General features: G+C 37.9%; 1 protein-coding gene across 3 annotated transcripts in view; it reads left to right on the top strand.

Moving 5' to 3' along the window:
* nrf1.L (nuclear respiratory factor 1 L homeolog) overlaps window positions 1–12,500 on the top strand; it is a 40,338-nt gene that overhangs the window by 18,326 nt on the left and 9,512 nt on the right. The window contains exons 9-12 of one of the 3 annotated variants that reach the window (XM_018252793.2): window positions 1–38; window positions 4,392–4,516; window positions 5,895–5,945; window positions 8,067–8,116. The exon at window positions 1–38 is cut by the window's left edge and continues 120 nt beyond it. In XM_018252793.2, the coding sequence (XP_018108282.1) occupies window positions 1–38; window positions 4,392–4,516; window positions 5,895–5,945; window positions 8,067–8,077 (225 nt within the window). In that variant the 3' untranslated portion in view covers window positions 8,078–8,116. The remainder of the gene's footprint in view (window positions 39–4,391; window positions 4,517–5,894; window positions 5,946–8,066; window positions 8,117–12,500) is intronic. The other 2 variants (XM_018252790.2, XM_018252791.2) reach the window with 2 other exon arrangements.

Below are 12,500 nucleotides of genomic sequence, written 5' to 3'. Positions count from 1 at the left end.
ATAGCGCCAGGAGCAACTGTGACAATGGCATTGAACAGGTGCTTAATGTTTTTATCATAGCATGAATGCACTAGAATTTACACTGTAAAGCCTGCCCTCAAGCCTCACCACTGGTGCAAGCTCAATGGTAACCCAGTGCGTGTACAGAATTGCTCTTTCATGTCATGATCAATGTCTTAAAACATTTGTTTCGCCTTTCAACTGACTTTTAGAATGATATACACAGTGATATTCTGATACAATTTGCACTTTACACATATGCACATATTTGTAGTTTATTTAGGTTTTTGTTCAGCATCTCCATCCCTGCAATTTTATCTGGTATCTAGTTGCTTAGGTCTCATTTATTGTAGCAACCAGGCAGTGGTTTAAATTTAAAGACTTTAATAGAAATAGAAAGATAAAAACTGTATTACTATGTAGCAATGATAATAAAACTGTAGCCTCACAGAGCTATCATTTTTCTTACTGCTGGGGTTAGTGACCCTTATTAGCAAGCTAAAAAGATGCTATTAGGTAGACAAACAGTTAAACTAAAAAAGATGAAGACCAATTCAAAAAGAAAAGGAGGAAAGTAATAGTACAGCACTAAAATCACTAACCTTTTACCCTGAACCAGATTTTTTTTTTCTTCAAAAAAAATAATTGGTCAGATTGGCAGTGCAGCTGCTCTTTATTTTTCCTCCTCACAGGTGACCTTGCACTTGTTTAAGCTAGCTGGGCCCATTTTCAATACAGTAAGCTCCTATGCACTATACTAATCGGTTGCCCAGCTCAGAGCAACTCGAGGGACACTTGGAAGCATGGAAAATGTACTGAAAACTACTTTTGTCTGATTCATTTTAAAAGAGGCTCACAGAGTAAATTGATTGTATAGTGTCTAACAAATCGACACCCTCCATGTTTGTTTTTATTTAAATTCAATCTTTATTCAAGTTTTCTAATGTGCTGTGCAAGTTTTTTAAATGTGCTGTGTTTCCACAAACTTATGAACTAATAATGGAAGGTTTTATAAAAGTATGTTCTTGTATTTTAGTCATTCCTTTTCAGCATATCTTATTCCCTTCTATTCTGTCTCTCGGAAATGCTGAAAAAATAGCATTAGCCTAGCAAAAAATCACATATCCTATAACATTTGTAGCATGCCTTTGTCAAAGTCAAAAACTTGGAACCATGATCGTTGTATTCTGTGAAAGAAATGAGTAGTTCTTTTTTTACTCTTTAGATTTCTTCTAATATGTTTGTATCATTGCTATTCGCCTGTACAAACCAATAAATACCCACCCCCAGTATAAAAATGGCATAAAAACAGCGCAGGTTTCCTAGTAAGCTGTGTAAACAACCAGTGTTCCAACATGACACAGATCTAATATGATCAGTAGATTCATAGTCGAAAGTAACAATCATATTTATATAGTCACAAATATAACCAATAGTATCCTAAGTGATTATACTAATGCATCTTGATACTGGTACATAGTGTGAATATAACTAGTAGGCCTATGCACACAGACCTCAGACAACGTGCTCAACTGTGTTTATGTAAACATGTCATACAGGTTTACCGGTGTTATTATATGTGTATGGACATATCTGTGGTTATTTAAATGTGTTTGTTTCTGTATCTCTTGTGGGGCTTCCATATGTATGTTTTTTTGCAAGACAGAATCCTGGTGAGAAAAGTTACGCAGTTTAAGTTTCAGGTTTTTATTTGAAATTAGCATTAAATTTTGTTTTGGAAGTGATTATTGCAAATCCACTATCGTAAGTTTTAATTCTGTAAATAACACAAAGGGCACCTGGTACACTTCAGTGTCATTTTATCTTTGGTTGGAAGTGTGTGAAGCTGGTTCCCCAAGGTCTTGTTAACTGGCAGATTTATCAAGGGAAACAAAGGTTTGTTAGCATTGAAAACTCCAGGTTTGCTGTCATAAAACAGTTTCATTCAGGTAAATGAGAGAACAATTCTCATGGAATTCATTTTCAGAATGAAGAACTCATAGATGTCGTTCTAAAATTAGCATTGTGGAGTGCCTTCTCTGTAGTTAAATGTAAGGAATAGGAAATCATCAAATTTTTAGTCTGTATTTAATCTTCTATAACATATTTGGCAAGCACTGAAACTAAACCTTAAAGGAGAAGGAAAGGTTAAAATTAAGTAAGTTTTATCAGAAAGGTCTATATAAATACACCAGTAAATCCTCAAAGTAATGCTGCTCTGAGCCCTCTGTCAAAAGAAACACTGCATTTCTTTCCTTCTATTGTGTACACATGGGCTTCTGTAACAGACTTCCTGTTTTCAGCATAAACCTCCAGGGCAGGGCTTGAACATGCTCAGTTTGCTTCTCTCCCCCTCCCTCCTCCCCTCTCTGCTGTAATCTGAACCCAGAGCTATGACTGAGAAGGGAAAGTCAGGCAGGAAGTGATGTCACACCAAGTGAATATGGCAGCTGCTATCCTAAACAAACAGAGAGTGTCTAGAGCCGTTTACTCAGGTATGGGAAAGCATTCTACAGAATAACTTGTGTTATAGCTTGCACTATTGTGGCTAATCTATTAACAATAAACTGCTTCGGTACCTTTCCTTCTCCTTTAAAGGACAAGGAAAGGCAAAAAAATAAAATCCCATTTTTACTTTCTTTAATGAAAAAGAAACCTATCTCCAATATACTTTAATTAAAAAACGTGTACCATTTTTATAAGAAACCTGACTGTATGCAGTGAATTTCTCCCTTCATTTACTGCTGTGGATAGGAATTGTCAGACGGTCCCTAACTGCTGAGCAGGGAAACAATCATACTTATGAACAGCAGGGGGAGCCCCCGCCCTACTTCCCTGCCATGCATAACTCAAGCAACTTTGTTTATGACGATCCCTAAGCAGCCCAGACCACACTGAGCACGTGCAGGGTCAGGCAAAGATGTTTAACATAGTTAAGGTGGCCATACATGGATAGATCCGCTCGTTTGGCGATGTCGCCAAACGAGCGGATTTCCCTCCGATATGCCCACCTTGAGGTGGGCAATATCGGGCTGATCCGATCGTGGGCCCTAGGGCCCAACGATCGGATCCTAGCGTTCGCAAACGGGTGGTCGGATCGCGGGACCGCATCAACCAACAGATGCGGCCGCGATCCGACGGGATTTTTAACCCCATCTGATCGAGATCTGGCCGTCTTTCGGCCAGATCTCGATCGGGGAAGCCCGTCGGGGGCCCCCATACACGGGCCAATAAGCTGCCGACTCGGTCTGTCGGCAGCTTTTATTGGCCCGTGTATGGCCACCTTTACAAGATGATAGCCCCCTGTGGCCAATTTTGAAAGCATAAATCATTTGTTTGATTAGGCTTTGTGGTGCAGTAAGTTCATGCTTATGTTTAGTATACAAAATACAGCATTTCTAGCCTTATTCTATTTTAGACTTTCCTTGTCCTTTAAGATATCTGATCGCTTATATTTCTGCTATTGAACAGCAGGCCTCCTTTGGAGTCAAAGTCAGATGAACCCATGTTCAGGTTTGTTTTTTAGCATCCATGGGCTTTGGCTGAATTGAATTCTTTCAGAAATGTTTCACTACAAAATAAATTTACATGAAACACTTGTGCAAACTTAAAACTTTATTATTTAAAACAGGGATCCCCAACCTTTTGAACCCGTGAACATTCAGAAGTAAAAGAAGTTCGGGAGCAACACTATCATGTGGACCCTACACCCTACATTAATGCTCTGTTTGGTAGTGCACCTAGTTTTTATGCAACCAAAACTTGCCTCCTGCTTTGAGGCCACTGGGAGCAACATCCAAGGGGTTGGAGAGCTACATGTTGCTCGCGAGCTGCTGGTTGGGGATCACTGATTTAAACATACACAGTAAAAACAACAGTTTTGTTGTATATGTCTGATTCTAAAACAAATTCATATTCTTGACCAGCAGATGGCACTATATTATGTAGTATTTGTTTTCAAAGCTCTTGTATGCCAAGATCTTAAGTTAAATACAATTAAGCAGTGTTGAGTGTGTACTACTCAGTTTATAGGTACAGATATATATGATTTGTGATCAAATAGTGAGCTTATTCACCTGCCAGATCTGCAGAGTGTTTCTGAATGGGGCCATTGAGAATTTCTCATAGGTGCCCAAAAAACAGCCACTCAGTTAGGCCTACGGAATGCAATTAATTAGTAGCAAAGTATCTGATTATCTCAATTGAAAGCATTTTACTTAATCGTATCTTATATAAAAAAAAAAGACTGTAGATATGCATGCATATGTCTAAACATGGTACTATGTCACAAACTGCAGTGTCTTTTAATTCATACATAAATGTACAACTGACAATGGACAGTGTGTCTTATATCAGTATTTTTGCTCCCCTCCATGTTTGTCTGACTGCAGTGAAGCTGCGGCACATGCTGTAGCCACCCTAGCTGAAGCCACCCTGCAGGGGGGAGGACAGATCGTTTTGTCGGGAGAAACTGCAGCAGCCGTTGGAGCCCTGACCGGAGTGCAGGATGCTAATGGTAGGAGCTCTCCATTTTCATTTAGCAGTGGCCTGTCAGTCTGCAATATCTTTCATAGAAGAGAACAGAACATTCTCAGCAATTGGTTTTATTTGAAGAGCATATATACACAAATATTTGGGAGCATAATGGACCATAGTCCGTTAAATGAAATTAAATTATGATGTGAAAATTGTAATCTGTTTAATATTAACTTAGAAATCCGTTTAATCCATTGACTTGAATGTGGTCCAAAATGTAATCACCATCATTCTATGCCAGTATAGGTCCTTTAGTGGCCAGGGCTAGATTTATCCAATAATATTTGATAATTGGCACAAAGTATGTTCAGAACAGCCCTATTTATTGCAGTCATGTTGAGCAAGGGGTACACTGCCCCTTTAATCTCTGTAACTGTATATTTATTCGGTGTTTGTCAGCCCCTGTCAGTAGTATTTCTTGTAAAACTGTACAGCACTGTCATTAGCGCTATATAAATAAAAATAACTGCACGATTATTCTACAGTTAGTAAATTACTAGCTAGTACTATCAGAATGTCTTGCACTATAGGATTAGATGTATTTGTATGTTTAATATAGAATGCAGTTCTCTGTGAGTCACAAGCATGGGTTTACCATCTGTGGCTTTGCTGTATTCTTTCTGATTCTTGTGCTTACAGGCAAAAATAGAAGGTTATCATTGATAACTTGACTATTCTTGTTGATGAGACTCTTTCTCTGTATGTAAGCTGGACCAGCTCCCATAGGAATAGCGTTTTCTTTTAAAATGTAGGTTTGTATTTAAATGGATAGTGTCTCATTTTACTACATTTGTGACTGACCCCCCACCATTGCTTGCATATGTATTTTAATTTTGGCTTTTGCATAAACTATGGTCACACTTGTTTCAAAATGACAACTTGGAGCGGATTACATTATAGTGAGCCCAGATTATCAACTAATGCTGAAAGCAGCCATGCATTATTGCTGACTGACGCAAGCAGGAAAGGATTATTGGGCACATCTCTGTTCAGGGGGACTAGAGATTGGAGCATTATAAAATATAACAGTGTGTAACAGAGTACAACAAGTGTAGAAATAGTTAGCCCTTCAGAATGTTTGCTTTAGGCACTGTTCCACAAGAAAATATTGGTATTATTTATTTTTTAGTAGCAATATTTTCCTTTTTTTAATTTAGACTCTCTTCCCCATTCTGAGACATTTCTCAAATGAGACCGCAATAGCATATTTTTATGTTTGTTGTACATAATAGGGCCTTTAATTAAACCGAATATTTGGGGGGGTTTACACTGGTTATAGAGGGACTCTGAGTTTTGTTTTGCCTTTTTATTTGCTTAGCCCTAGTGTTTAGATTTGTGCACATCTACTCTTGTTCCAGGTGCAATTTGGAAAAGAATTGTGATGAAGGAGAGTGATGGCAGAAATAAAGGTAGTAAACCCTACTCAAAATTTCAGTTTAGTACTTGCCCTTATTGGCTTTGTATAATATTCTCTTGCAATATAGTTATCTAACTTGTTTTCTGCACACACACACACACACACAACATCTTTAAAATAATGATAACCTGGCATAGTAACTTGCATAGAAAGTAAGCATAGAAACAATGCATTGACTTTTATCTGCTGGCATAAGCACTTTTATAGACTCAGTCCCATTAGAGAGAAATCAGAAATGTTAATCTTGAAACTGTTTAGCTATTTAAAAAAAAAATATATATATATATATATATTTATATATATATAGATAGATAGAGAGAGATATATCTATATATATCTATATATATTTGATTCTTTATTTACTGCAAAACCTACTATAGACAAGTAGTTCCAATTGTTAATATTTTTATAGTAGAATGACTTTCTTTATGCAGTAACATTAGGGTTGTAAATAGATAACTTTGTTGATCACAGGATGTTATTCACAACCCTGTAAATAAAGCTACCCATGTGACCACAATAAAATTCTTCATACACACCCAAATTGGCAGCCCAATAATTCCCAGCTTCAGTCACTGTAGTGCTAAAAAAACATGGTATCTGCATCATTCTTTCCCGTCAAAACAATTTCCTCTGCCTTCTAGTTTAATCCTCATTTTTTGAGGCATGTTTTCTTGTCATATTTCCATCCTAGGTTTACAAAGTTAATCTACAGTAGATGTTGATCTTAACTGTATATTTGTATATAGTGATCATGTCCCATTTTATCGTGTGCTTAATTAAAAAGTAATTGTAAAAAATAATGATTCATTTAACATTTGGACATTCAACATTTTTGATACCTCACTCCAGGAACAAACAGCTCAGCAAGTTCGTCTTACAACTGTCTTGACATTAAAACTGGAGTATATTTTTATAGATGTGATCATATTCTACTTTTAAATGTTGCTTTCTACTTAACATCAGACTAGTGATGCTGACCCTTCTACAGAATATTCCCAAAAGCGAACAGTATCTGCCTAGCTTTTACTTTTTTAGTTTTACTTTTCATATATGACATTTTGTTCTCTTTCTCGCTTTGAAAATGAACTCTTTATCTCTTTGCTCATTTTTTCAAATTTAGTTTCATTGTTAATTTAGTGTTTGTACAGTTGCCTTTTAGGGGGTGAGATGGAAATAAACCCTGTTCTAACCTAATTCCTGATTTGCTAGTGGATGATTGTAAATCAGATTGTTGAGGGGTTGTGGAAGTGATAAAGTGATTCACCTAATGTCATGTTCTGCTTTGCAACTACTTAAAAGGCTAGTACAGTTATAGGACCGGTTATCCAGAATGCTCAGGTCCTGGGGTTTTCTGGATAACTGATCTTTCCGTCATTTGAATCTTCGTATCTTCAGTCTACTAGAAAATCATTTAAAGGTAAGGTATAGCATTTTACAATTATTTTTACTTATTATTTATTTTTCTAGAAAGCAGCACAGAGAGATCCTCTTCCTGCTTTATCGGTTTTCAGATTTCCCGAGCAGACACATGCGCAGTAGAGTGAAATAGGCGAAAGTCCGGCTTTCTGCTCTACTGCGCATGCACAACTGCGAGATGCCCCGCAAAAGCAGGAAGAGGATCTCTCCATGGTGGTCGCTAGAAGAACCCCGGCCCGGTGCGGTTTTCTGCTGATAGTAGCGCCAGGTAAATAAAAGTAGTCACTTGAATGTGCCTAACTTTTTGCTCTAAAATGCTATTCCTTCTCCTTTAAACATTAAATAGACCCAATAGGCTGGTTTTGCTTCCAATAAGGATTAATTTTATCTTGTTTGGGAACAAGTTCAAGGTTCTGTTTTATTTTCAGAGAAAAAGGAAATCATTTTTAAATATTTGGATAAAGTGAAGTCTATGGGAGACTGCCTTTGCAGAATTCAGAGCTTTCTGGACATGTACCATGTCATGCCATGGGCATGTCATGAATATCTATTTATGCCCGTGAAAACAGGATTGGTTGTGGCTTAGTGAAGCAGCACAGGATGCTTGTACCTCTTTCACTAGGGTGATGCTGAGCAGGAATTCTGGGATACAGGTTTTTTTATGCTTAACCCTTAAAATTCTTGTCTTTTGCAGGCTATTTATGATTAACACAATCACAGCCGCCTTCTGGTCCTTCTGTTTAGGTATCACACCACTGCTATAAATGAAGCACGTCCAAAAAAATGTATTTTTTATTTTAATATATTTCTTAGATATAATATTGGTTGACAGTTTGGATAAACCGTTGCTAGAAAGATAACACTTCTAAATATGATGCAGACATAGGTGATTTTTATTTTTGTATGCTGAAGTCCACGAATCGATGTATTGTAGTGAACACTGCTGATCAGAATAGATCACCTTGATGCTCTGCTAATTTCAAAAAAAGTAAACGGATTCTGCTTTGGAGATAATCTTGCCCCTGTCCAGGCCGTCTTGCAGGTTAAATGGCAGCACTGTTATTTGCAGTGGCGCCCATATCTCTTTGAATAGGTGCAATTAGGCTCTCTTGTATGAGCAAGGTCTCGTCCCATTGTTTTTTTTTTTCAAATGGCTTGGTTTTCCAATGCATTTTACACCATTTTATTACTTTCAGACAATTTTAGTATTTCCCCCATGGTTATTGCCAGTACTCGACAGTTTCATTTCAGTGTGTTTGCAGAAAAAGTAATTAAACCTTATTTATTGACCTATGCTACATAATATTACATCATGTATTAAAAACCTTAGTTTTACAAAACTGTGCTTGCACCTTGCGTACAACATTCTTTTGTGATGCATTACAGGGCATGTTTCAAGATTCATATAACACTGAATAGACATACTTAAGGGAGGCTTTTAGTGTCAAGAACAATGATTTGCTTTTGGAAACCATAGAAATGTGTGTAAAGATACTGCTTGTGTAGCTGCATTAAGCACACCAGTCCCTTTCTGAATTTGTCATCTTGAGATTTTCCACTTGACTTCCTACCATGATCCAAGACTTGATGATATTCCACAATTATGGCTTCATATCTCTAATGACCTTGAGAATTCCCTTTTAAAATTTGTAATACCAGTTCTCTATCAACCCATCCCCAAAGCCCACTGAAACACAAACCATAATCTGTCTTTGGGGATTAAGCTACCAGCTGTCAGTGCTGCTTTTGAATCATGGTGCAGCTCCTCTCCACGTGCCACAAATTAGGGACCTGAAATTCCACACTTATTACACAAGAAAAACCATACTTATTTTAAGTGCACGGCTTGTCCATGCCCCATGTCTCCATGTCAGCAAAATTCCTCATTTAACTGCATTATGGCCTTAAATTGACATCTGTTAGCTTGGTTTTCTTATGTACAGCAAACAGATTTCCTGTTTCCAAAAGCATCAGAGGCTTATAAATTAGCATTATTAGATACTCCGTAAATATCAAATGAGTAGAAATGTGATCCAGAAGTTGGCCGCAGTCCCAAAAGCCCACTGTAATTATGTCCAGCATTCTATAGCTCTTGTGTCTCCCTCAATACATTGTATTCTCTGATTACTTCGGTTGCTGAGTCCCTGTTATATTGCCCCCAAAAGAAACCATACCCACCTCTATTCCACATAATGGAATCTCAGATACTAATTTTCAGTATCCCAGAGTAAATGCTATGAGATATGTATTGGGGGTTTTTAAACCTAAAAGTGGCAATACACTGCCAGATCTGTTTGGCTGCCCAATTACAGGTTTTAGATGGGCAGGCCCATCGGAAAGCCCCATACACAGGCCAAAAGATGTCAACTTGATCTGGCATCTGGTTGCATATATTATTGGCCCATGTATGATGGCCACCTTGAATCTGGTAACCTTAAGATGTATCTCATGCATCAGATGAATGGTGCAGGATATATACACATGTCCCTTATTTGTTCAAAATCACATAATAATTTCTTGATAAAATATTCTGGTTGTCTGCTGTGTCTTTGTGCAGCTATGACCTGAGCTGTAGTTAAAATGAACTGTTACTTTAGAAAAAGCAACAAAAATAGAATAATCCAAATGTTATTGTATTTGTAAATTCTGGGTGTGGATTTATGGAATGCCCTGTATTGTCCTATTGTTGTGGATGTTTAAAGAGCCTGCTCTCCGTTCCTTGCGTGGTACCGCAGTGCAGAGCCTCTGTCCTGATTCCCCTCTCCTCTCCATGACCTTCCCAGCCCCTGACAGCTTGCTGTGCTGTAAAGAAGCTCATGTGACTGCAGTAATCCGGAGCCAGTAAACAGCTGTGTATGTAGGAACATTGCTGGATGAATCAAGCCTATTGTTTCCGCACTGCAGAAGCGTCTCCGTAAGGCTGCTCAACTTGGATGCTTTGCATGGAGTAAAGTGTAACTGATATTTTGGGACTAAAGAGTACCCCAAGGGAGTCTAGCAATAATAGCTTTCACAAACAGATTTAGGGTGCTGCTGCCAATTCTTTCTTTTCACAAACATAAAGCAGTCAGATTTTTTTTTTTTTGTCATATCCATTTAAATGGGAACTTTCTTGTTAGATTCTTACTGTGGTACCTTTGTTTCTAGCACTACCTGCCTACTAGTTACACTGAGGCCGGTTATTTCTAAATCACCTTGAAAATAGCACCTGCTCAGGAATGAATTGAATTCATGCTCCCTGCAGTCCAGCCCTTTGCTGCTGTGTCATACCCTACATCAGTGATCCCCAACCAGTAGCTCATGAGCAACATGTTGCTCACCAACCCCTTGGATGTTGCTTTGCTATCTGATACAGGTGTGGGACCTTGTTAATTGGATCTTTGTACCTTAAGTCTACTAGAAAACCATGTAAACATTAAATAAACCCAACAGGGTCTTTTTGCCCCCAATAAGGATTAATTATATCTTAGTTTGGATCAGGTACAAGCTACTGTTTTTATTATTACAGAGGAAAAGGAAATCATTTTTAAACATGTGAATTCTTTAGATAAAATGGAGTCTATGGGAGACAGCCGTCCCGAAATTCGGAACTTTCTGGATAACAGGTTTCCGGATAATGGATCCCACACCTGTACTTTACCTGTACTTCTTTAGCCATACTTTACTAGTTCTCTAAATAGTTGACAAATTTATGTGTATTGTTAATCTGCTAGGAATTGTCCCTGTGTGATACATACACACCCTGAGATACACTTGAAGTACAAACATGCATATACCAGCCCCAATAAAGTGGCTTTAACTTAAAGGCTTTCTGTCACAGGGAAAGATCGTTTAATGGTGCTCCTGAAGCAGAATCCTGTACCATATTTCGTTTTTTTTCCAAAAGAATCGCTAAAATGTGTTTGTATTCAAACAGTCGCATTACCCTGCTAGAATAAGAGCCTGCAAAGTCCTGTGTTCTGTAATGTGCCACCTTCTTGTGTGGGCAGCTTATTCATGCCCACAGTAGTACACTGAAAGTACCTGTTGGTGAGGGGGAAGCACAACACTTAGGGGCACTTTTACTTAGCTGAAGTGAAGGATTCGAAGGAAAAAACTTTGAATTTCGAAGTTTTTTTTTGGCTACTTCGACCATCGAATTGGCTTCTTCGACCTTCGACTACGACTTCGAACCGAAGGATTCGAAGTAAAAATCGTACGACTATTCGACCATTCTATAGTCTAAGTACTGTCTCTTTAAAAAAAACTTCGACCCCCTAGTTCGGCATCTAAAAGCTACCGAAGTCAATGTTAGCCTATGGGGAAGGTCCCCATAGGCTTGGCTAACTTTTTTTGATCGAAGGATATTCCTTCGATCGTTGGATTTAAATTCTTCAAATCGTTCGATTCGAAGGATTCGAAGGCTAACTTTTTTTGATAGAAGGAATAATCCTTCGATCGTACTATCTGCGCTAAATCCTTCGACTTCGAAGTCGAAGGATTTTAGTTCCTAGTTGAATATCGAGGGTTAATTAACCGTCGATATTCAACCCATAATGAATCGGCCCCTTAGAATTTCAAAGGTTTTTTTTGGCTACGTCGACCATTGAATTGGCTACTTCGACTACGACTTCGAATCAAACGATTCGAATTAAAAATCGTTTGACTATTCGACCGTTCGATAGTCGAAGTACTGTCTCTGTAAAAAAAAAAAAAAACTTCGACCACCTACTTCGCCACCTAAAACCTACCGAGCACCAATGTTGGCCTATGGGGAAGGTCCCCATAAGTTTTCTAAGTATTTTTTTATCGAAGGAAAATCGTTCGATAGATGAATTAAAATCCTTCGAATCGTTCGATTGAAGATTTTTCCTAAGATCGTTCGAACAAACGAATTGCAGTAAATCCTTCGACTTTGATAGTTGATTAACCCTCGATATTCGACCAATAGTAAATGTGCCCCATAAAGTGATACTGACACTAAAAACCTACTTTTTAAAATATGAATGTACATTAAAAGTTACCTATAGGTCATATTTATTGGTTTTTGTTGAGGGATATTGAAAGATATTGTTAGTTGATTACTAAATCTGACTGTTTTGCCAACCTGACTGTCCCATCTCAGCCTGTCAGTTAAAGTTTCTAATAC

This window comes from Xenopus laevis, chromosome 3L, assembly GCF_017654675.1.
Source record: "Xenopus laevis strain J_2021 chromosome 3L, Xenopus_laevis_v10.1, whole genome shotgun sequence".
Taxonomy (NCBI): Eukaryota; Metazoa; Chordata; class Amphibia; order Anura; family Pipidae; genus Xenopus; species Xenopus laevis.
Note: the sequence above shows the minus strand (reverse complement) of the source record. Positions and strands in the feature narration are given on the sequence as shown.